The sequence below is a fragment of the Seriola lalandi genome, unplaced genomic scaffold, assembly GCF_002814215.2.
Source record: "Seriola lalandi dorsalis isolate HSWRI2012SDOR001 ecotype SW California unplaced genomic scaffold, Sedor1 jcf7180002054894, whole genome shotgun sequence".
Classification (NCBI taxonomy): domain Eukaryota; kingdom Metazoa; phylum Chordata; class Actinopteri; order Carangiformes; family Carangidae; genus Seriola; species Seriola lalandi.
Window position 1 is genome coordinate 1 of NW_019525446.1, and position 26,045 is coordinate 26,045.

Genomic DNA, 26,045 nt, shown 5'->3' on the forward strand with positions numbered 1-26,045 from the left:
TATGCCTTACTATACTATGACATTTTTATGCCTTACTATACTATGACGTTTTTATGCCTTACTATACTATGACTTTTTTGGACATTTTTGTGCCTTACTATAAAATGACGTTTTTATGCCTTACTATATTATGATGTTATTATGCCTTACTATACGATGACGTTTTTTGACATTTTTATGCCTTACTATACTATGACTTTTTATGCCTTACTATACTATGACTTTTTTTGACATTTTTATGCCTCACTATACTATGACGTTTTTATGCCTTACTATACTATGAATTTTTTTTGAAAATTTTTATGTCTTACTATATTATGTTTCACTTTTTATGCCTTACTATACTATGACGTTTTTATACCTTACTATACTATGACTTTTTTTTTTGACATTTTTAAGCCCAACTATACTATGACATTTTTATGCCTTACTATACTATGACGGATATTAACATTTTTATGTCTTACTATACTGTGACTTTAAGTCATCTGTCTTTGAGCCTGCCGCTGGACTGTCAGCCCCTCAGTTGAACTACCAAATTGCAGTTTCCCCAATGTTACCATCTCCAGAACAAAGATGACAAAGTTTTAATCTCTACTGTTCAACTTTTTCAAGTTCACTTGTTGTAGTTGTAACATTCTTCAAACAGTCATATTAACATAAAATCGTTTGAATAACCTGATCTGATCTGAGGCCTGTAGTGTGGTGCAACAAGTGTTCTAGATTTTAATGAAAATAAATGAAACAAACAGTTTTTTAAAACTTTTAATTTATTTACATTTTTCATAACATGAGAAAAACAGGCAAGAAACAAACAATTAACAAAAAGACAACAAAATGAACAGACAGGTCATGGGATGATCATCAAGTCAAGGCAAATTTGCCTAATTTGAAACAAAATATTTTACATTACATGCAATAATTATGAAAGATCTGTGTCATTGTGTCAACAAACGCACCATTTTCCCATTGTTTTTCTCCCAGTTCTTGATAGAGTAAGATATCTGTTTAGAAGATGTATGTGTTTCACACTATTAATAAAGAGGCCAGCAGTAGGACAGTTTTACTTTCTGCAAACATAGTCTTTAGGAGATAAGTATCATCTTTACTTACCCCGATCGGGAATATATCCAAGATAGAAGGATGTGAATGTTGTATTGATTTTAAAACCATTTTTATACCTTACTATACTATGACGTTTTTATGCCTTACTATAATATGACATTTTTTGACATTTTTATGGCTTACTATTATACTATGACGTTTTTATGCCTTACTATACTATGATATTTTTATGCCCTACTATACTATGACGTTTTTTCACATTTTTATGCCTTACTATACTATGACGTTTTTATGTCTTACTATACTATGACTTTTTGGGACATTTTTATGCCTTACTATTCTATGACGTTTTTATGCCTTACTATACTAGGACTTTTAATGCCTTACTATACTAGGACTTTTTTTGACATTTTTATGCCTTACTATACTATGACGTTTTTATGCCTTACTATACTATGACGTTTTTATGCCTTACTATACTATGAATTTTTTTTGAAAATGTTTATGTCTTACTATATTATGACTTTTTATGCCTTACTATACTATGACTTTTTTTTAACTTTTTTATGCCTTACTATACTATGACTTTTTATGCCTTACTATACTGTGACATTTTTATGCCTTACTATACTGTGACATTTTTATGCCTTACTATACTATGACGGATATTAACATTTTTATGTCTTACTATACTGTGACTTTAAGTCATCTGTCTTTGAGCCTGCCGCTGGACTATCAGCCTCTCAGTTGAACTACCAAATTGCAGTTTCCCCAATGTTACCATCTCCAGAACAAAGATGACAAAGTTTTAATCTCTACTGTTCAACTTTTTCAATTTCACTTGTTGTATACTGACGTTTTTATGCCTTACTATACTATGACTTTTTTTGACATTTTTATGCCTTACTATACTATGACGTTTTTATGCCTTACTATACTATGACTTTTTGGGACATTTTTATGCCTTACTATACTATGACGTTTTTATGCCTTACTATACTATGACTTTTTTTGAAATTTTTATGCCTTACTATGCTATGACTTTTTTAAAAATTTTTATGTCTTACTATACTATGACGTTTTTATGCCTTACTATACTATGACTTTTTATGCCTTACTATGCTATGACGTTTTTTGACATTTTTATGCCTTACTATACTATGACATTTTATGCCTTACTATACTATGACGTTTTTTGACATTTTTATGCCTTACTATACTATGACGTTTTTATGCCTTACTATACTATGACTTTTTTTGACATTTTTATGCCTTACTATACTATGACTTTTTTTGACATTTTTATGCCTGACTATACTATGACGTTTTTATACCTTACTATACTATGACATTTTTAGGCCCTACTATACTATGACGTTTTTATGCCTTACTATACTATGACTTTTTTTTGACATTTTTATGCCTTACTATACTATGACTTTTTATGCCTTACTATACTATGACGTTTTTATGCCTTACTATGCCATGACGTTTTTTGACATTTTTATGCCGTACTATACTATGACGTTTTTATGCCTTACTATACTATGACTTTTTTTGACATTTATATGCCTTGCTATACTATGACCATTTCAGGTGTAGTTCTGACAGCATGTGGACATTGATATGACCAAAATCACTCAATGCATAGACAGTATACTATTTTATATAAACTATAACAGCATCCTTTGATATTTCATAGTACTTGTTATGGTTTTTTTGTGTTTGTGTGAGTGTGTGAGTGTGCGTGTGTGTGTGTGTGTCTGTGTGTGTGTGTGTGTGTGTGTATGTGACCTTTGAACTAAATTACACTTTGTACAACAAGTGTGTGTGACCCAGTCTCTCTGTCCTAACGTGTCCCTTTCTCCTTCTTTGCTCCTCCAGGAGATACTGAGTGGTTGCCAGGTCAGGAGCTCCCTTTATCCCCCTGGGACCTGGTCAGAAAGCCCATCAGCCAGTGCATCACCATCCGCCTCAAAGGTACAAAATTGGCAACCCGTGTGTGTGTGTGTGTGTTCATTTTACAGCACTGAGCCAAACCCAGAATCAGAGCTACCATCACTGATGGAAAATGCCATTTGGTGGATGAAAGGGCCTTAACAAATCAGTTTGGATGCATTTGTAGCGTGGGCAGTCGAGTACCAGCCTCTGCCTACTGAGCCTCGCGGCATGACGGGAAATTCAGGCCAGGGCATCTCTACAGAAGAAGTATTTTGACTTAATAATGTTCTACATCTGAATCAATACATAATTGTTATTGATCATATTACAACAGCTATACCACTCTTGTGATATAGAGCAGGTCTGTCCTCAGGGTCAACATTTATTATATTATGGTATAATAAATAAATAAGTGAAATGCAGTTGAGGCTTAAAACATGTGCTGCAACAAAAACAGTGTCTCAAAAATAAAGTGCTGCACCAAAAAAATTATAAACTTCAAAATATATATATATATATATTTTATTTTTTTTGTCCACATGATTTAATGGCTGTGGAGGATTCGACTGTCACAACTGACTGACACGTAAAATCAGACTGACGTTGCTCCGTTCTGAGTTGGGGCCAGATTCCCTGTGGTTATTCTGATTTAGTTTTGTACAGTCAGCACCAGGCTGCTGTAAAATAGCCTAGTTAGCTAGTCCAGCTGTTGCAGTCACCTTCTTCTCTCCAATTTCTAGATACTGTCGGGGCCAAATATATCAGTTTATTGTTGTATTTTACTTTATTTTTAAATAATGCATAATTATATTATTGTATTAACTGTGCAAAATTGCAAAAAAAATTATATAATATGAAAATATATTATGAAAAATATTGCATATGGCAGGAGACCAGGTCGACCTGTGACTGCCAAACCAACATTAATGTGGAAGAGCAAAATAATGATCGTGTAATAACAGAATAATAACATTATTGGTAAAAAATGAATCCTGATGGGAAAAACATCTTCAAAACATGAATACAGGAGATTGTAATGTAGGAGTTCTGTAAGTTGACAACCTGCACAGCTGATACGCATCATGGCCGTAGATTTTGCTACCCACGAATAAAGAGGATGTTTCCGTTCCTAATCCGGTGTGGACAGCTCTGATGGGACAACAATGTCTCCAACCATGGGGAAACATTAAAACCATTAGCACATCAAATCAAATCATTGCAGCCACCGACTGCTATAATACACTGTAAGAATGATCTGTTATATGATATGATGGGTTTGAGTAATACTGGCACAGGAATGTTGAGTAGGTGTGTTTTTTTTTTAAATGATGAAATATCCAAACTGTGTCTAAATGAGAGTCATTTTTCTTAACCGGGGCCAGAAGACGACACAGCGCCAGAGCATTTTCTCACATAACAGTGTAAATGATTATGGATGAGTCACAGCCGCAGCCCTGAGCAGCAGACAGTCTCGGTCTACAGATATTGGAATAATCTTTCTTACTGTCGGCGGCTGCTTCTGTGTTGCTGCCTCCGTTCCTTCAATTGCTTTATCTACTGTATTTCTCGTCTCAGTGAGTGAGGTGGAAAGAAAAACAAGACTGAACAATAGTCTGGCAGCATGAAAATGAGGGTGAGCAGCAGCCAAGCTCTCCGTCTCCCTCCACCTCCTCCCTTCACTCCATCATCAATCAGTTTTCTCTCCTCCTGCCTCTGCCTCCGACTCGTTCTTACTCATTTTCTCTGCGTCTCAGCTTGTTTTCCCTCAGAAGACGTCTCATAAAGTGATCGAAGGTGCATCTCTATGCAGCCTGTGTGTGTTTGTGTATGTGTGTGTGTGTGAAGTCCTGACTCAAAGGTCCATATCGACCCTCCTGTCTATCCTCCCTGACGTCACTGTCGTTGGCGTCGAGCCAGGAAACATCCAGTGCTTCGGTTTTCACCCTTGGCTTGTTCAGCTGTCTAAAGTAACCTCGACTTTCACAAGAAGACACCTGTAAATATTCAAGTAATTCAATACTAACAATCGGAAAGATGGAGACAGTGTTCATAGTTAGTGCACAGCAGGTCAGCTGAACATGGAAAAATGATTAAAGGTCCCGTATCATATAAAGGTCTCTGTCCATGTGTAGTGTGATTATAGATCAGGTCTAACTTCTATATTAATACTGTGAAAGTATCAAAGCCTCAGTCCACAGAGAAATGCACACAGCCTGTATTCAGAAACTGAGCCTTAAAACCAGCCGTCAGGACTTCTGGAACTTTGTGATGTCACAACAAAGCAGTCACCAAGCCCCGCCCACCTGGACCCACCATCCAACCCTTGCAGGATTTAAATTCTCTGAGTGTTTTTACCTGAAATCTGAAAGGAGATGTAAAACTACACTGAGATGGTTTTTGGTTCTTAAAACCACAAATGTATCTTATGGATATCAAAGTGGAAATCAGGTGGACATAAAAAAAAATCAATATCTATCTACTCCAGTTAAAATGAAAATCAATAACTGCTTATAAACTCAACCAGGACTGTCATGGTATCACATTTCCACTACACGATTGTTGTGGCCAAAAGAATTCAGGATAACGATATTATTGTGATGTCTTTAGAAAATTTGATGATGATAATAATAATAATAATAATAATAATAATAGTAGTAGTAATAATAATAATAATAATGCTTTCAGTCAGATTCATCTTTAACTGTTTGATTAAAAAATGACGTGTAAAATAAAATGCTTAGTTACAGTTGCCAGAATGTGGTAAAATCTGGAGAGTTGACTGGGAAATAAAACGGTGGAGTATTCTGAGTGACAGGTTGACGTGCTTCAGCTCATGATGATGATGATGATGGCGGCGGCGGCGGCTGTCAACACTGTCGTAGGCGTGTGGTCTCGCATAGAAAACAATGGACGTTCCGACGCACATGAGACACCGCTGCTGTGTTTCCCTTTATACTTTATACTTGTCTCAAAAACAAGCAGAACTCTGGGAGTTTGACGTGTTTTCAGGAATCAGCGGGAAACTGTTCCCAGTGTCTGGACAATAAGATTAAACGTTATTTACATTTCAAGATGTTGGAAAATGTAGTTTACTTTAATGTATAAGTGATCAGATTAAAACCTTGTCACAGCTGTAATTCATCCTGCTCACTGATAGAAAGCATCAGCTGCTCAATGACACCGATCGCTCTGTTGGAATTAATTGTACGATATTAAGTCACTGCTTACATCTCCTATATTGTGAGCTGTTTTGAGAAGCGTCCGAGGACGTGCAGCTGTTGAGTGCCGCGCGCTCTGACCCTCTGGTGTGGAGGTGTGGTGTTTCTGGACGGTCGCACCACGAGGGCACCTTGAGGTTCGTCTTTCTGATGCGACTGTGGGTGTCGAAGCGTCTGGCGGCTGCTGACACCGAGCATGTAAAGCAGAGGATTTATTTCTGTGTGTCTTTTGACAGGTCTGTCTGAGGCGTGTCTCGATGAATTGGCTCTGGAGTCTCTCTTCCCCCTGCCGCTGCTGCACAACTACGTCCGCCTGGTACGATCACACACACACACACACACACACACACACACACACACACACACACACACAAACACAAAGGACTGCGAGGGATTGAAGGATTAGATGAGTAAGACGTTGAAAAACAGGGAGGAAACCAGAAGACTGCAGCAAAGAAGAGAGAGGAGGAGAGAGAGCGATGAGGTGATAGACAGATGAAAGGAAACGAGAGAGAGAGAGAGAGAGAGAGGATTAGAACGCTCACTACTCTCTAGCAGCTACACCGCCACCTGCTGGATGTGTCAGGTGGAGAAATGAGAAGAAAAGCTGAAGGAAAACAACCACAAATGTGTGTTTTTAAAAGAGTAAACACGATGACACACGTAGATAAAAAGTTATATCAATAACACCACACACTGAGACGCTGAGGGATCTCAGGGCTGAAACTGTAAACGTCTCAAATCCCACTTTTCAGGACGGATTCACGTTGTTGACAGAAAGATTGTGTCTGACGGTGAAATGTGTTTCACAGCTGAAGACTGCTGCTGTGGCAGGAAGTTTGTGCTGCAGCTGTTGTTTTATTAATGAATCCAGTTAATATTTAATATCCATTTAATATTTTCCATTTAATCTATTGAGATGTCACTAAATATACTTCACAAGTTAATGGAGCTGCGACAAAGTAGTCTTTAAAAAACGGATTAGTCTGATCCAAAAACCAAAAGCAGGAAATAAAGTCAGCAACAATTTGTGTTTGTGAAGCTGTGACCAATAACTTTGTAGCATCAGTGCCAATTTCTACAGAACAACTAATCAATTAATTAACTAATCATTGCGGGTTAGGACTGTGTTATCATGGCGTTAGCTAACCTGTTAAAGATACTATTTAGTATTGCCAATTAAGGGCTAATTTCTTCTTACATAATACCGCTCGTTACCTCCGCCAAGGAGATTATGTTTTCACTCGTGTCTATTTATTAAAAAGTACCGAACCGATCAGCATCAAACTCGTCAGAGGAGAAGGTCACGGTCCGCGGAGGAACCCATTACGCTTTGGGGCAGATTTTCTTCAGTGAAGTTTGGTGTATGTTGTTTGACACTGGCCTCGGCAGCGGTCTCATATAATCATCATATAATACTTTATTTCTTTTAAGTATTTAAATCATGCTTCTTGACCAGAGAGTACAGCAGTACATCATCTGTGCTGCGTAACCCCAGTTCTGAAAAGGTCAAAGGTCAAGGTGAGCGCAGTAAGTTTGTGATGATGTCAAACACTGAGGAAGTTCACAAGAAGGCGGAGCTTTTCGCTGTCACATTATTCTCATCATTCTCACTCTTATATGTCAGTTGATTTATTTATTCACCCACCTGTGTCTGTCTCTCTCTCTCTCTCTCTCTCTCTCTCTCTCTCTCTCTCTCTCTCTCTCCCTCTCTCCAGGTGGAACAGTATGGAAACCTCATCTTTCACGGGCTGGAGGGAAGCTGTCAGGAGTACATTGCCAACCTGGTTGCTCGCTGCATCAAGGTGAGTTCACCGCTGTACAAACACTGATCTGCTGATTTTGGGGGGGGAGACGCAGGTTGCTTACGATAGCTGACAGTTGATTGGTTTAAAGTTGTGTTGTTGTGGAGCCGTTACAGTCCAACGTCACACTGATGTCCAGTTGCGGCTGGGTTCAGTCGAGTAGAGGAATATTTCTCCACGTTGCATTGAGCCTTTTTTCTCTCCTCACTCGATGTAGTGAATTTAGAAACTGATTTTTGGAAATATTTTTATCAAGTGTTCCCAGGAAAATCCACCGCGAGCTTCCAAACTTGAAATCAAAGGCAAAAATAGCAGACCAGTGAGCGCTACGTTTATCCAATCAGGTGAAGTGGGTTTTTTTTCTCCGTCTCTGAGGTTTCTGAGATGAAGAAAGTTGGGAAGGAAAACTCCCCTGGACCCTCTTTAAAGAGAAGTTCAATTTACTGCTGTTGCACAGTGTGATGCAAGGAAACAGAAACTCCATGCAAATAGCAAAAACATTAGTCCATTATATCACTGGAACATGATGAAACATGCAGCTAAGACACTGCTCCGGTCCTGCTTCACTACACGGACGTTACAAGGATATCACCCTTTTTTACTTGTTGCTTTTTACACACGTGTGATGGATCATAATACCAGTGTATATACTGTGTACACTGTCGGGTTATCAGGTTCAGCTATTTAAAACCAGTGCTGCTAAAGTGATGATTCACCTGTTCATACATTATAACCTTCATGAAGGAGGATTTGTTGTATGAGACTGCGTTAGTTTTAAGCTAGGTGTTCCTAATAAAGTGACACCTGAGTGTAGAACCGTACAAGAAGCAAAGGAAAACGCTCTGCTGTCTTTACCAGCAGCAATCTGCCTGGAAAAGCCCTTCTGCTCATTCAAACTCTCATCTTGCTCCATTTCTCTCAGCGCACGGTAGTAGTAGTAGATTTCCTCTGTTTCCATGACAACGTGCTGCCTTCTTATCTCTCTGTCTTTTCACTCATCTCCCTTCCTCCTCCTCCATCTCTCAGTCCAAGCAGGAGGCAGGGGGGCTCGGCTGTGACGTGGTGAGGGTGGAGGTGGAGGAAAGCCTCACCAAAGAGCAGCTGCTGGAGACTTTCATCACCTGTGGTAAGAATACACACACACACACACACAGCAGCGGGATGTTTCTGTTGTGTCGTTTTAATCCAGAAGTTTGAATAATAATCTTCCCGTCGTCCCGCTCCTCTACCTGTGTCAGGTTTCCTGGTGCCGGCTGCGGGTCTGGGGGTCGGGGTGCCACCCGGTCACGCTGGCCGCTGTGTGGTGGTGCTCCTGGAGGGACTGGAGAAGGCTTCCTCTCTGACCGGCCTGCTGGGAGACCTCTGCCACAGTCTGGACAGCAGGGGCTCCGCTTCGCCGCTGGTCCTGAACACCGGTAAGACTGCAGCCCGAAACCTTTTGCTGTATGTACGGCTCCGTACCGTCATGTTCAGGCTGTATATACAGATATACAAGAACCGGACTCAGACGGTTCTTCTGCAACAGACGTGTGCTGCGAACAAGAGTCTCATCTAATGGAACCAGATAAATAGTTGACTAACAGACTAATAGAAGATTAATCATCATTTCACTATTCATTCATCGTTTAGGTCCCCACCATTTCTGCGAGGGCAGTTTCCTGATTGCCACGTTGTCGAAGCCCCGCCTCCAGGGATCCGAGCTCCGCCTCCAGCAGCACTTCCGCTGGGTGACTCTTCGCTGGGACCAGGAGCCGCTGCACGGCCTGCTGGGAAGGCACCTCCGCAGGAAGCTGCTACATAAGGTCAGTCGGGCGTTTTATCTGCCGCCGATGAGAGAGACGATGTTGAGAATCATTTTTTTAGTCCATGTTGTTTTCAAACCGTGAATGTCTTGATGTAGAAGATGTTATATCTATTTTAAGGACTGAAAGAAGAAGTTACAGCTGTTATGTATTTTATATTATTTCTCCGGGTTCATCCTTTCTTCAGTCTCTGTGAAAAGAATACGAATTAAAAAAAGATAGAAAGTATTTGCAACTTTGAAATGGAGCATTAACATTAACGAGAGGGGAAACTCGCAGAATACCTAACGAGCTGTTTGGTTTTATGTCGTCAGGCTGACGAGTTTTAATTGATCTCAGTGTTGTGAAATATTTCCTCCCTCCCTCTGCCCGTGTCTCCTCCAGATGGGGACTGGTGCGTGGACACCTGATGGCGTCGTGGAGCGCTCGGTGCTGTGGGTGAGCCAGGTTTGGCAGCAGCTCAATGCCTGTCTGTCCCGCCTCGGTACCCATGAGGCTTTGCTGGGCCCGCAGCTCTTCCTGTCTTGCCCTGTGGTGCCGAACAACGCGCAGGCAGTCGTCAGGTGTGTGGGTGTTTGTGTTGCTGCTAATGATGTATTAAACTACATGTTAGCATAGAATAAGGCTGATGTGTGTGTGTGTGTGTGTGTGTGTGTGTGTGTTCAGGTGGCTCGCTCGGCTCTGGAACGCCGTGGTCGTCCCCCGTGTGGAAGAAGCCATCATTTCCCGGGTAACAGCCAAGCGCTCCTCCTCCTCCTGTTCCTCCTCGAGCACTACCTCCTCTTCCTCCTCCTCCTCGTCATCGCAGCGACTGTCTCCTAGCAACTGTGGGCTGAGTGCCGGGCAGCAGGCTGTGGTGAAGGCAGCTCTCAGCATCCTGGTCAACAAGGCTGTTCTCCTGGGATGCCCTCTGCCTCGACACGGTGTGTGGGCGTCGCAGTCGATTCACGCGTTTCACCAGCTGCTGTTACAGTCAGGAATGAGTGACCATAGCAACAGGAGGGGGTGGGGGAGGGGGAGGGGGCAGATTTGATAGAAAAGATACTGATGTGTGTGTGTTTGTTTGTTTCCCACTCAGAAATTGACAGGTACCTGCTGGAGTTTCGTGGCGGGACCCTCCCTCTGTCAGCCGTCGGCTCCTATAAAGGAAACGGCGGCGGGGGAGGCAGGAAGGGGCGGGACGGCAGCAAGCTGAGACGATCCAACACCAGCCCCCGGAAGAAGGGAAGCCCCGCCTTAAACTGGAGCTGCGGCGGCTCCTTCAGAGAGGGTAAGATGGCTGCTCTGCCAGCACTGAGGAGCGGAGCGGCGTCCTTCAGATGACCTTAAATCACTCCGAACCTGTTGCTGCAAAGGAGACACTTGGTGATATTTCAAGATCAGTAACGGAGCAACTTTCAGGTGCCTTTGAATGGAGCAGGCTTTGTTCACCCGTAGTGAAAGTCCAGAGGTCTAGAAATGGTTTGTGTCAGTGTCCACAAGGTGACGCTGTTTAACAGGCTGAAACATTATTAATTACTTAGCAGCAATAGTGTTACATCAGATTTTGTATTTAAAACATGTAGAAACAGGAAACAAGACACTGCAGTTCTGCAGACCAGAGAGTCCAAACTAAATCCTCCATCAAACTCCCAGTGAGACGGAGAACGAGTCGACCACCAAATGTCAAAGTAACGGCGCTTTACTTCAGCATCTGTAACTGTAATGTAATCTCTTACACTTCACATCACCGCTCGGGATAATCCACAGATATCAGCGTGGACAGTTTACACCAGATTTTACCTTCCATGGAAAACAGTCCCTGATTGAAAGAAAGAAAAAAAGAAAGGTTTGTGGTTATCTTGAGTAACAGGGACGTTGTCTGTATAAAAGTCACGTCACTGTTTATGCATAAAATCAATGGTGTGACAGAATTACATTCACTTTCCTGCGGGTGGAGACAAGAATCTCAAACACTCTACAAATAAAGCCCACACTGTTAGATCTCAGCAGGAGAGAGGGTTTTGTGGTTTGAGTGATCCTGATCCTTTACGTTTGCTCTTGTGATTGCAGGGTCACTGTCCAACGCTGATGTCAGCTTCATCGCCAATGGCAAAGTCCAGAGGTTTGTGTTCTGTCCTTTTATTATTACTATAACGCAGTGTTGTTAGTAGCAGCGGTCACGCAGTCACACAAGCAGCACTCATGATGACGATGAGCACGTTAAGTTAAGCAGCTGGATTCATTAAAAGTGTGATGTAAGGTGAAATACGGCACTACGTCTGATCTTCTCGGGTCCGTGTGTTTTCAGGGAGCCCGTGGCTTTGTCCGTCTTCTCCGACGACGAGACGGATTTGATCAGAGAGCTGCAGACCATGTGCTCCAGCAGGTCCGAGCCGGACATCAGCAAGGTATCGTCACACTCTCCGACACGTGGACAGTGATGACAGCAGTGTGATACAGCCTTTTAAACCTTTAAAGATAAACACAGGATTCTCTCTTTCCCTCTATAAACCTTCATTAAGTGACTTTTTTAAAAACTAAACTACACAAATTTCCATGTTGTGATGTTATTATTATTATAAACCCATATAATTGTGGTACAGCAAATTAAATGGGAATAGATTCAGCACAAGTGAGCTGTACACACTTTGTAAGTTTTGTGTTTTGCTACATAGCTAACGTTAGCATTAACTTAGATTCAGCTGGGGCTAGCTGGTTAGTGTGCAAGCTTTAGTAGAAGGAAAGAAGTGATAGAAACGAGAGCTGATCATATTAGTGTTGCTGTCCCCTGCTGAGGACGATGAAAGAATAAAGTTTGATGTTGATACTCACACTGTCTCTTCTAGACTGGTAAGTGCACAGCTGTTAATGCTGCTTCTAGCTGTGTAGCAAAGAGCAAAACCTACAAATAGCTTCTTTAAAACGAAGGAAAAATAGAAAAAGATGGACCTGCGACTATCACTCTGTGTCATCCAGCAAAATACAGAATAAACGTCAGACGCCTCTCAGGTCTTAATTACACTGACAGCGTTTACGTCACATGTTTTGACTCATTCCTGCCTCTTTAATTCGTTGCTGTCATCCTTCCAAATATAGAGACCTTATGAGCGTCTGGGGTTTTACACTGGCATGGGAATGAGATTTCCCTTTAAGCAGCTCCTGTGCTGTTTGAGACGGAGGTCACACATATTCATCTGGCTGATTTTGGCCTCTGAGTTTTAAGCCACAAGATTTTTTTTTTTTCCACGTTGGGTGTGAGTCTTTAAAACCTGCACGAGTCCTGGTGGAAAACACTTGATCTGTTGGAGGTTTTTGAGGAATAGAAATACTTTCCTGACTAACCCCAAAAGATTCTGATTGGTATAAGCTCTGACCTTTAAAAACTGATTCCCTAATCTGAGACCGTAAACCATAACACCTTATCCACGGCCAGTAATGACAGCCCTCACCTGCTGTGAACTGACAGAAAACTGATGATGATTAAACTGTGTTTACTCACCTTCAGTCCAAGGTGTTCACCGCTGCTCTTGTTTACCTGCCACAGATCTCTCAGACCAAAGACGACCTGATCCTGTTCTCCAGCTCTCCCAGCAAAGTGTCGCCGTCCCACAAGGCCGAGCAGGAAACTGCCATCCAGCAGCGACCGCAGATGGTGAGAGCGCGGGGCGGGGTGGAGATCAATAACTGGAAGCTCAATGTCAAAATAAATATGAAAATAAAGTATGCCCTCTCCCCCAGCACACAACCATCTCAATGTGCAGAAGCTAAGTCAAAGGCAGCTTGACAGGCACACTTATCTGTAGCTACCTATAAGTACTCACCTGTCAGAGATCCCAGGATTACCCACAATGCATACATACAAACATCCGACAAACGCAGCCAGCCTTCGTCGATGGGATTCAGCCACGCCCACAAAAATGACAGAAGTGATGCATGTGTCGGCTGGACATCAAGCTAGCCTGCAGAGACAGTAACATACTGTGGCCACAAGAGGGCGGGAGAAGAAATAAATACTGAGAGCCATTCAAACAGTTCAGAGTATTTTAAATTCATTTAATTGATTTTTTTTTTTTAGTATTAATTCTTGAAACTGCATCTCTAAAAGCAATAAAACAAATGTACCCACACAGAAAGAAAACAAAACAAAAACACTTTCTACTAATCCCGTTTGTCATCATCACTCCACCGAGTGACCTCACTCGACCACAGACGGTGACTCAGATCTTAAAAGTGTGTGTGTGATTGTTTGGTGCAGCGTTTAATCATGTGTCTCCTGAGTGTTTGCTGTTACCTCACACATAATTGACCTGTGCAGTATTGGCAGTTTGAGGAAGCCGCTCTTCTCTACTGTGCATTACTGCAGGTTTGGTTGCAGCTGTAAGGTTTGTGCTTGATGTGCAGGAGCCTTTAAGCCTCTTTTAGCTCATTGTTTTGGTGTTGAGGGAATGATTCAGCCATTTTAAAATACCATCAGATGAATTTATGAATCGTTTAGATTGTAAATCTCAAATATGACTTTACCTTGGAAGGATGAAAATCACAGGACGTCGACCGTTAGAACAATGTTTCACCTGCAGGAGAATTATTTTATTTAGTGTTTTTCCTTTCTTATTCAAACCTGCACTTTGTGTTGTGTGTAGTGACCCCAGGATGAACTGAATGAGTGGAAAGCAAAGTTTAGTTTTCTTTGGAAGTTTCTTGTCAAACAAGCGTCTGAAACCTCCTCCGCCTCCTCCACCTCCCTCTGACGTCTGATTTGGAGAAGGTGGGGGTTAATCATCCAACCAGCCCAGGGTGATAAACATCTCAGAGAGCAGGAGTACAAATGATCAGCAGTACATCAAAAATATATCAAATGTACAAGTTAGAAAAAGGGAAACCTTAAATTGTTTCTTACAATGAATATATAAAACAATAGTCAATAGTGCAAATGTGATTTTAGGAGATCGGTACCGTCTAAATATCAAATATCCCGCTCTGATGGACCCTGAGAACTAGAATTGTCTCTCTTGAACTTGATCATCATTTAAAAAAGCAAACACATTCAAACTAAAACAAAAGCAAATGATAGAAAAAGTTCAGTAAATGATTAAAAAAAAAAATAAAGCTTGAGAGAGAAGTTTTCTAACCTGTCAGACACCTGGCCAATCACTGCGTAAAGTGGGCGTGGTCAGACGACGCATCTTCTGAGCTACTTCATTGATGTCAGTAGATCTGAGAAGACGACAAACATTTAAAATCTGGAACACGTATGTCTACAGCTACAGATCTAGAGCTGCTGATCTCACTTCCCCGTCCTTATGGTGCATAAAAAAAAAACTGGCTTCAACTCACCAAACTGTCCTTGTCGTCCCGCAGACCGCTGTCCGTCAGTCCAGCCGCAGCTCCAACCAGGCAGCCGTCCAGAGCAGCGACCGGCGCTCAGGCCCTCGCGCCAAATCGCAGCTCCCCGTCCCCAGCAGCAGGGGGCAGCAGACACGAGCGTCCACCGCTGCCACCAGCAGCAGCAGCAGCAGCAGCAGCAGCAGCCCCATCCGAACCCAGACGCCTCCCAGCCGCAGCAGAACCACAAACAGCAGCAGAACAAAGCAGGCTCCACCCAACAGCAGCAGCAGCAGCAGCAACTACAACTACTACCGCAACAACATCAACGACAACAACCAATCACAGGAGGACATCTGGATCCTCCACAGAGACCTGCATGAAAACAACAACAAGTAGAAATCTTCCTCTTCCTCCTCCTCCTCCTCCTCCCGATTCCGCTGTGAACCTCCCTCCATGATGTAAAGACTAGGTACCTGACGACCTTTGACTTTTAGTATTTGTACTTGTTATCCGTACTTGTTACACTGTACTACAGTTGTGTACTTGGGGACCATAGTTTTATTCTATTACAGTATTTGAAGTATTTGATCGTTCGGGAGATTAAGAAGAAGGTTTGGTAAGAATTTACATGGGGGGAGAAAATCCAACAGAAGGTAATGGAGCAGGTTACTTTACTGTTACCTTATTCCAGTGTTTCAACCTGCATATAATGGGACAGTATTCAGTCGACAAGACACAGTAAGAATTTACTGAAATAAGAGTTGAGATATAAAGTATTTGACTGGTGGAAACTGCCTCAAAAAACAGTCCTGGCACAGTATTTTTGTGTACTTTCAGTGAAATACTGTCCTTCTCCTGTGGTGTAAGGCCGGTGAACAGTAACTGAAAATACTTACAGGTGTTTCTTTTTAAGTGAGAAGTGTTTTCGGATCAAAGAAGAGAAACGAGCAGGTTTTTATTTTCTTTCTTTTGTTGTTTATTTTGTTTTTTTTGCTATTAAGTATCTTGAGATATTCAAGTGTTTTATCTTTAAATAGTTGCAAGGTTGGTTTAAATACTGTTGAAATTAATCAGGGTTTTACCAAATATATTTGTAAATAAGAATTAGTAAGTTTAAATGCTCTATAGATTGGTGTATGTGGTATGACGCTTGTACAGTGACGAAACCTTCAAGTAAAACTGCTGAAAACTAAACGAACAAAACAAGAAAAAAAGAAACTTGTACATAGTGTTTGTAAAGTGAGTTTGGTTCTGAACCCGTCACTTGTTTCAAAGTGACGGGGATGTGGCAATAAGTAATAGAACTGTATAAACACAGGATGTCCTCTTGTCAACTGTAAGCCATAATAAATATTTTAAATGCCCATCATTTCCCCCTGAGTCATGTTCAATTCACCCCAGCTGAGCCCTACAGTGTAATTCACACTTTCCTTTTCTTTTCTTTTGTTTTTGCTTTCCATTATCACTGTGTTTTTCCTGTGTTTTTATTTTTAAGGACAAGTTTTATTTTAAGCAGACAATGTTTATATAAATATATAAATATATCTATACATATGTACAGGAGAGATTTTAGTCAACCTATGATTTGGATCTGTACGATAGCTGTTTGAGGTTTAAAGAATTGTCTTTCAAGCACAAACATTAAAATGGCACTGTTAAAAATCCCCATCTGACTTATTCTGTTTTTATTTATTTATTTTAATTTTACTAAAACACAGCCGCCAAATAGGGATGTTTCTTTATCTTGCGTGCACAACGTTTGAGCCTTTGGGGCCTCCGTAGTTCCTGTTTTCACTCCCAGATTTATGCTCAACCTAATGCTCAGTTTTCTTTTTAATGTTTTCTGCGTTCCCACTTTTCTTTCAATCTATTCACACCGGTGTGTGTGATTCACGTTTAAAACATTTCAGACATTTCCCAGAATCTTTGTGGAAATTCTGGAACAGCAGTGACACAAAGGGAAAAACTACCATTGTAGCCATTGTGCTAACAATAGCTTTGCCTCAGTCACATACTAATAATAATTCTAAGAAGGCTCAGAGGATATATATATATATATATATATATATATATATATATATACACATATATATACACATATATAGTATACTACACTACTGTTCCACAATGCAATGCACAAAGGAAATCAAGGAGCTACTCACAGGTGGAAAATGAAAATAAATTACAGATGGTGGTGAGATTCTGACACGTATAAAGTAGATCTTGTTGGCAGCTGGTGTCGCTGGCAGAAACTGCTCTCTGCCTCCTATGATGAATTTCTTGCCGCGTCAACACCGCGCTTCAATTCTGACATCAGAACCCGATCAAAAATCAATCAAAGACATTTCCTGCTACCAAAACATTTGTGGACACACATGTCCAAATGTATGCAGACTCTCTTGTGCACACACTTCGGTCTGGATGTGTTGTTCATGGTTTGGGTTGGGCTGCAGTTATTAAGGGGAAATGACTGACTCCGATCACCTCCAACACCTTCGGGGAAGAACTGAGAAGATCAACTGAGAGCCAGGTCTCATCACCCAGTAACAAGTGTTGGACCTCAGGGAGGAAATCTTCTCTCCATGTCGTGTGTGTTGAAACAAAAGGTGGAATCAGTCACAAACGCCTCGTGAACAAAAACCAAATCATAAAACAGACTTTCCTGTAACGTGGTTGATGCTCACCGGCTTTTAACAAAGAAAGACAAACCCACAGTAAAATTCTCAAAATCTTTTACTGGAAATATAGTTGATTGAACAAATACATTTATACATTTTTTCAGGACATCTGCGTCCTTTTCCTATGTGTAAGAAACAGCATCGTTCTTAATTTACACTGTAAAAAAAAAAGAAGAAAAGAAATCTGTCGTCACAGTTATCACATCAAGGCATTTCTCCACGGTACCTTAATCTTCTGCATCACTGCTATACAAAACTATTATTCAGTAAGAAGGGAGCGACACTCTCTTCCCTCCAACCAAAGAAGAAAATATAACGATGTTACAGGTTTCCAGTTTCAGAGGGAAGCAACAGATGAGACAAAAAGAAGAAGAATTGCTAAATGTTTGTACAGCAGTGGCTCTGAAAAAATATAACTTTACTTCAAATAGAAAATTGTTTTGTTTTCTTCTTCTTCTCTCTGTAATTCATCAAGTAACAGAGGCGGAACAATGAAAGTAAAAAGAATCATTTGTCATCAAAGTAAATTCTACATCTACACTTCACTTCATGGAGGAAACAAAACAAAAACAAACTGTTGTACAACGTTCAGTCGTTGGACCGCTGAGTACCTCTGGGCGTCTCTAAAGTGCATACAGATAGAAAAATAAGGGTTTCTGAGTCATCACTCGTCAGGAGCTTCAGCCAACAGCGTCACTGTGTGTTGACAGCTGATCACTTCATATCTTATCAGAAATATTTAAATATTTTTTGCCCATTTTCATATTTTTTGATCCAGTTCTCATTAATCATTTATCCAATCCATATTTTATAAAAAATGTTTTTTAAACATTTATGCAAAAAAACAAAGCAATTGATGCAATTCATACTTTTTGAAAGCAAGTGGCCTCAGGAGAGAAGATGATGTTTGAGCGCTCGCAACAGCTGGTCCAGCACCAAAAGGCGCCGAAACCTACAAAGGTACTTGAAGTACTTCAACGACAAAGTGTCCGGTCGGTCGGGCTGAGGCCTCATGTTCAGGGTGTGTTGGTACGTGCTTCATTTTTACGTCGGTGGCACGTAACTTTTCCGCCATTTTGGTCCCCATTCACGTGGAGGATTTTATCTTCCACGCATCAGGAAATAAAAACTCTCCCTGCAGCACAAACACCTGCTGGTTTTACTATTAGTTTCTCTTATTTGGTGACAGATTTACACCAACAGCTTGGGATGGGGAGCCGACAGATTTCTGCAGCTGTCACACCGCCTGATTTTTAACGTTCAATTCAATCCCTTGACTTGTAGCTTTGTTGTACTGTGCTGATCAAGTTTCGCACACTTGTAATCTGAAGCTTTATCTCTGTAATCTCACACACCTGATTTTAGCATTCAAACATTCAAACCATTACAGACGTAATTCTTTTATTACGTGTGTGCAAAACTTCCTCTGTAAATAAATTAACCTCCTTCTGTGACAGCTGTATGTTAGAGAAGTTTCTATTTTGCACGTTACATCGTCTGTATATGCAAAGAACTGCATGTATTAGTCCTAATTATAGGTTTTGATTAACGAAATGTCGACTGTCAATATGATGGAAACCTGACTTCCTGTTTTTCTACACATTTCATTTTTAATTCAACTTCATTAGGATTTGGTGTTAGAAGTTTCAATGTCTCATCGTGGCTCAGAAACGTTTACTATCATCATCATCTCGTGTTCGTGCACGTGTGTGTGTGTGTTTGTGTGTCTGGCCGGTTAGAGTCGAGTGTCGTGGACATCGTCCTCAGCTTCCTCCGGCAGGGACGAGATCTTGGCGGTCTGCGGCGCCGCCCTCTTGCTGGAGTTGAGGCGGTGGAGTGTGGGGAAGAGGCGGAGCCTGTCTGCGGCGCTCATGGCCTGCTTCAGGTGGCTGGTCTCGTTCATGAGTTTCTGGATGGTGTCGTAGCTTTTCATGGAGCTGCCCTCGATCATCTGCATGGAAAGGAGGGAGGAGAACGTGGCTACAAGGTTTTGCTACATCGGGTTCAGGCTACAACCACCAGCCATCCGCACTCACACTCAGCTGATGTGTGTGTGCTACAGGAGGCACCAAGTTAAAATCTCTCTCTCTCTCTGGTCACAGTGACTTGCAAGTCAGTAGTAACACTGAGGTCACTTCCCTCATGTTATTGTCACACTATGTGCATTACTAACATCCAAACAAACACCTCAGCACACGTGTGCACACATGCTCCTGCACACATGCTCCTGCACACACCCACAATAAGGGAGAGTCAAACAGGGCAAAGCATTTTCATCAGCTCTGTCACCCCCGGGCGTTAAACTGTTGATAATAAAAAAAACTGTCCCGACTTTAATAGAGACTGAAAATCAGCACAAATGAATCCAGGACTCACCAGGAAGGACTGACACTCCAGCAGCGGCTCCACTCTGTGTTCTGACAGGATGACGGTGCAGCCGGAGAACGCCTGCTTCAGAGTCTTCCTCAGGACCTGTAACGTTCTGCTCAAACACACACACACACACACACACACACAGAACCATCTTCATCATCATCATCTTCATCATCATCATCAAAGGCCGTCTCTCTCCACTGCTATCACATTAGCTTAGCGTTCTGCTCCTGTTAAAGCTGACATGAAAGAGGAGGCAGCGCTGCCCTCAGGTTAAACTCGATTGCTCATTATAGGCTTCATTTACCATCATGACCCCCCAACCCCCCCCCCCCCTTCACATATGGCTACACACACACACACACACACACACACACACACACATATACAGCAGTTCAGAGTTACTGTAAGCACTCTAGATTGTCACCATATGCAGTGACAGGAACACTACACATGCTGGATTTGGGTGACTGATGCTGTGCAGTGATCTCACTTCACCGGACGCCACACACACACACACCCACACCCACACACACCCACACCCACACACACACACACACACACACACAGTGCAGTAGGAAGCTCCTCGCTTACAAACACTATTAAAGCTTCTGGTGTCTCACACAAAAAACGTCCACAGGGAGAAACAGACAAGCTTCATGGTGGCGAGGAAATGTGTTGTAGCTCATTGCTCAAATACAAACACCTACATTTACCCGACGCTGCAGGTGACATGAAATAGAAATAAGAGTGTAAACAGAGGCCTCATCTATCTGAGCCTGTCTGCAGCATTATCTTGTCTCACACACACACACACACACACACACACACACACACACACACACACACAGTGTTTCGGCGTCCATACTGACATGGGGTCGAGGTAGGCGGAGGGCTCGTCCAGCAGCAGGATGCGGGCCTTGCTGAGGATGGAGCGGGCGAGACACAGCAGCTGTTTGTGTCCGTTGCTCAACACGTTGCCGCCGTCCTCCAGCTGAAAGTCCAGCTTGTCGGGAAACTGCTCGATCACGGACTTCAGACCCACCTGAGGACACGCAGGACAGATTCTTGAGGACAGAGTCCGGCGATAAAGAGGCATTAAACTTCCTGCTGCTTCGTTTTAATAAGACGAGTCTGACCCTGCAGGACGTGGCTGGTGTCACAGCATCATATAAAATGCTTATTATACAGCAGAGCAGCAGGATGATGGTCCTGCCGTCAACTAGACAAACAATGAAAATAACCTGCGTGGTAAAAAAGTCTTCAACATCTTATTTCCCTGATATTCTAGCGGCATGAAAAGAGAAGGAACTGGAGAGGAAACTGGAGGCTCACCTCCTCGGCCACCCGCCACAGCTCCTCGTCGCTGTAACGTCCATGTGGGTCCAGGTTCATGCGGAACGTCCCCGTCAGTATAAAGACTCTCTGTTCGATAAGGAGAGAATCAGCAGACTGGGTTAGACAGGTTGCCTTAAATTAGCAACTAACTATTTTTTCGGGCATTTGATGCAATTTGATGTTTCACAGCTTCACAACCAACTGATGACGTTCATGTTTATTTGCTTTGGATATAAAAAAATTAAAAGAAAAGAACGGAGGTCTTAATAGACTGCCCCAGTTTCATCCAAAATGACACAGATTCAATTATAATTATATATATAGTTTTTGAATAACCCTTAATCTTAGGATGAGTGATCTCAGATTTAACTGCTCTGGTAACAACATAAACAAAGCGTTATCTGTCCAGACAGCGGATGTACCTGCGGCACCACCCCGAAGGCCTTCCTCCAGGTGTGCAGGGACACGGAGCTCCAGGAGACGCCGTCAATGGAGATTTCTCCATCCGTGGAGGCGAGGCGCAGCAGGGCGGAGAGCAGGGTGCTCTTCCCTGAACCCGTCCGACCCAGCAGACCCACCTGCACAGACACACCAACAGGACGCAGATATCTTAATCACCCACAGAGTATTGTATATGCTGCATGTACACACTGCTGCCTTGAGGTGTTCAGGAGTCTGTAAGTTCTCCATCCTCTTTGCTGCAGCCTCCAGGCAACTATTAGCCCATTTATCAGGAGGCCACAGAGCAGCTAATGGGACGGGGCTGAAGCACTGACACTTACCGAGCTCTGCTGGTCTCCAGGATTCATTATGCAGAGCTCATACTGACTATAATTACTGCCAGGAGCAGAGAGCAGAGAGCCGACAAGTTGTTTGGCCAGTAATGCCTGAGCTCCACTGCCCTAGACTCTGGCTCAAGGAATGTCAAATTTCAGATATTACAGATGTGAGTCTATTTGTTGCTGCTGTTTATAATAAGACCGTTCTTGCTCATTTAGTCATTGCAATCATTTGTTTTATTAACACAGCTCCCCTCGGGGTCTTGCTTATTTACCATTTGTTGATTGTTGTTGCCTCTGTTTGGCCCCAGAGAAAAATTTCATTTTTCTTCATTTGCACGTTGATAAATGACAGTAAACAAAAAACTTAATTACCTGCACAAATTCCTCTCATTTGTAACTTTAACTGCATTAACTGATTTTTTAAATAAGCAAAAAGACAAATATTATCAACAAACCGTTGCCTATTCACACATGCAGCAGGTAAAGAGCTGTTGTTGTTTTCATGTTCATTTGTATCGTATGTGACCTCTATGACCCTTTAATGTCGGCGCCCCCCCGCTGAGCCAAACACTGCTCTGATGTTTTAAGATCCAATAAAGCAGAGCTAACATACATCACTCTGCCATATTTCATTAAGATCCAGTCAAACACACACACACACACACACACACACACACACACACACACACACACACACACACACACACACACACACTCGTCACTCAGGACTTACGCTCTGCCCCCCCTCCACAGAGAAGGAGATGTCACTGAGGACGGCGCGTCCAGCCTTGGTGTATTTGACAGTGAGGCCCTGGACGTTCATCTGGCCGCGGTTGGGCCAACAGTCGTGGGCGTGGGGGTTGTCGATGACGAGGTCGGGGCTTCCTTTACCGCCGGATTTCCCCGGCAGCGGCTCCTCTGACGGCAGATCGATGAATTTGAACACCCGGTCCACCGAACGCATCTGAGAGGAGGGAGGGAGTTTTATGACATAAACCAGTCACAACTCTTCTACACCTGTAGACGACCTCTGCTCCTGGAGCGGGAGAATTAAATCAATCATCACTTACTGTTGCCGTCAGTATCCGGCTCTATGCTTTATTAAGATGGTTTCTCTTTGTACTAAACAACATGAAACCAGTTAGAAGAAAGGGGGAGAAGGATGAAGGATCTCTTGCTTCTTTAGCTGAATAAACAAAGTTAAAACCCACTGAAATATCAGAAATACATATTCTCATAAAGCTCAACACTGAATAAAAGTTTCAGGAAAGGAAAACTAAACCGAGTTTTTCTTCTTATTTTATCAGCTTCTCTTACCGTCGCTGGAAATGTTATCTTGTTGCTTTAATGATTTTCCTTCCCAGCTCACATTTGAATATCAGTCACACTGAAGAGCTCTGCCAACTCCCCCAAACACACACACACACACACACACACACACACCGTGTGTGTGTGTGTGTGTGTGCTGAACAAAATGTCCTGCACTGTGATAAGCTCTGTCAGCTTCACTAACCAACATGAAGGGAAAACAACCACAGGACGGGAACAAACAGGTTGAAAAGATGCCTCACGAGGTCTTCATGACTCTCTGAAGCACCTGCAGCTCGCCCTGCTCTTCCTTTGACCCTCTACAACAGCCTATGATGATGATGATGATGGGAAGAGGAGGTGATGCCACGTCGACTTCTGTTACTCAAAACAAGAAGAAAAATCAACCGGCGGACACTTTTTTAACCCAAGCACAGATGAGGAATCTGGTGACAGGAGGAGTCGCCTATCGACCATAAAATTAATGGTTAAACCGATTTAATTACTTAACATTTATGAAGGTCACTCTGATCGGATGGATTGGACACAAGGAAAAGAATTACAGGGTCGAGGTTTGGTGAAAAAACTTTTTCCATCACTTTAAAAGAAGCAGCTGGTGACATCCTGTCTGTCTGTATCCCCTCAAAAGACCAACGGTTGGATTAGCAGTGACAACACTACAGAGCGGGGGGGCGCGTTGGGTTTTCAGGTTATCTCAGCTGTTGCAGAGAAACGACTCACTGACCAACAGCAGAAAGTCTACAGATATTTTTCCAGCCAGATGTTATCAATAACTGCAGGTGCATCCTTTCCAAATAAACTACATAAATCGTATTCAGCGCCGCAGCACAAGCTCTCTAGACAAAGGCGTGCGGAGATCTCGTCTGAAAAGGCGGCGGTTGATGATTGGTGGCACTATGGTCTCCAATCATCCAGAGTGTAGGGGTGTGTGTGTGTGTGTGTGTGTGTGTGCAGGCAAACTTGAACAGGAAGTCAAAGAAATTAACAGATAAAATGGAGTGGTGTGGGAAAATCTGGGAAGGTTGAACGCCAGATGTGCAGAGCTGCAGACGCAGGTGCCACAAAACAAACTCATACATGTTCAGGTAGAACCTCTTCTAATGTGTGTGTGTGTGTGTGTGTGTATGTAACACTTCACACACACTCTCGACCGGCCACTGGCTGCACAGTATTTAGATGCGATGTGTGTGTGCGTCTGCGTGAAACACATACCAGTCCGTCTACCGTGATGCTGGTGATGACGGCCCATTGAAAAGTCCCCAGGATGAGCATGGCCAGGGCCACGATGATGCCAACCTCCCCTGGTTTGTCCTCTGTAGAGTACACACGCACACACACACACGCACACACACACACACAAACACACACACACACACACACACACACACACTAAGTCATTGGTATTGTCCAATCAAAGCTGCTCTCTCTGATGTCAGAGCGGCACTCAGGTGTTGCAGCTCGGCTCCTGGCTCTATTAGAATCTAATGAGCTGTGAAATGACCCTTTAATCTGCGCTCCACATAAACACAGGCTATGACGCAGCAACACGTGTTGAAGTGTGTGTGCGTGTACTTGTGTTTCCCATTCATTTAATCAAACAAACGCACGCTTCCTTTTTTGTACGTGATTTTATCCGGCCGCATTCCAACAGTTTTGATCAGACAAACTGTTCTGTAATGATCCTGGTATCTGACTCTGCACACTGTGACACGCAGATAACACTGAGGCTTCTCCACTTCACAAGCCCCAGTGGAAATAACAAGAAGTTCCTACTCACAGTGTCAGCTGCGCGACACTGGTTCGAAACCTCAACTGCAACAAAAACAAATGATGAAAAGATTCTCACGTCCAGTAGGAAGTGATCAGGAGACACCGGTAAGTGGAGCAACCAGATACCAGCCGAGCTCCTCCCAGACATCAGTCCTCAATATTATATATGCGATCCCTCGTATGAATAAGTTGTACTAATTTCTTTATTTATTTTTATTTTTATTTACCTTGTGCACACCGTGTCGTCTGTGCCGACTGATGACTCTTTTTTTTTTTACTGCAAACCAAATTTACCTGCAGGTGCAAATGAAGTAACCTAACTTATACTTTTAGGCTCAAACTCATTAAATCAGTTTTTCCAACCATCCCGTCACTCACGGTTGGTTCCCACGGCGATGAAGGCGGCAGCGCTGAAAAACAGGACGAAGATCATGTCGCAGCGGAAGAGGAACCAGCGCAGCGTCGTCAGGTAGTGGAACCAGGTGGCCGTGTGAGTGTTCAGCGCCTTGTGGAAGAGCATCTCGAAATAGGTCTGACGCCCAAACGCCCGAATGGTCCACAAGCCCTTGATGGAGATGATGAGGTGGGAGAAGATGGGGCTGCGAGCTGCAGGAGAGCACAGGAGAGAGGGCACATA

The 26,045-nt window shown here is 42.6% G+C and overlaps 2 protein-coding genes across 2 annotated transcripts in view; one reads left to right on the top strand and one right to left on the bottom strand.

Moving 5' to 3' along the window:
* Positions 1 to 2,949: 2,949 nt before the first annotated feature.
* On the top strand, positions 2,950 to 16,804 carry LOC111672164 (cortactin-binding protein 2; the record flags this gene model as incomplete). The annotated part of the gene is made up of 13 exons (XM_023429492.1): positions 2,950 to 3,045; positions 6,461 to 6,540; positions 7,943 to 8,029; positions 9,056 to 9,155; positions 9,268 to 9,444; positions 9,659 to 9,831; positions 10,216 to 10,394; positions 10,498 to 10,754; positions 10,910 to 11,101; positions 11,884 to 11,935; positions 12,122 to 12,221; positions 13,358 to 13,465; positions 15,172 to 16,804. Coding segments are annotated over 13 exons (1,964 nt in total), but the record flags the coding sequence as incomplete, so codon positions are not given.
* Positions 16,805 to 17,853: 1,049 nt separating this feature from the next.
* cftr (CF transmembrane conductance regulator) overlaps positions 17,854 to 26,045 on the bottom strand; it is a 33,788-nt gene continuing 25,596 nt past the window's right edge. Inside the window, exons 20-27 of the mRNA XM_023429491.2 lie at positions 25,787 to 26,014; positions 24,851 to 24,951; positions 23,043 to 23,273; positions 21,950 to 22,105; positions 21,525 to 21,614; positions 21,062 to 21,234; positions 20,193 to 20,298; positions 17,854 to 19,767 (exon numbers count right to left, since the gene is read on the bottom strand). Of these exons, the coding sequence (XP_023285259.1) occupies positions 19,552 to 19,767; positions 20,193 to 20,298; positions 21,062 to 21,234; positions 21,525 to 21,614; positions 21,950 to 22,105; positions 23,043 to 23,273; positions 24,851 to 24,951; positions 25,787 to 26,014 (1,301 nt within the window). The 3' untranslated portion in view covers positions 17,854 to 19,551. The remainder of the gene's footprint in view (positions 19,768 to 20,192; positions 20,299 to 21,061; positions 21,235 to 21,524; positions 21,615 to 21,949; positions 22,106 to 23,042; positions 23,274 to 24,850; positions 24,952 to 25,786; positions 26,015 to 26,045) is intronic.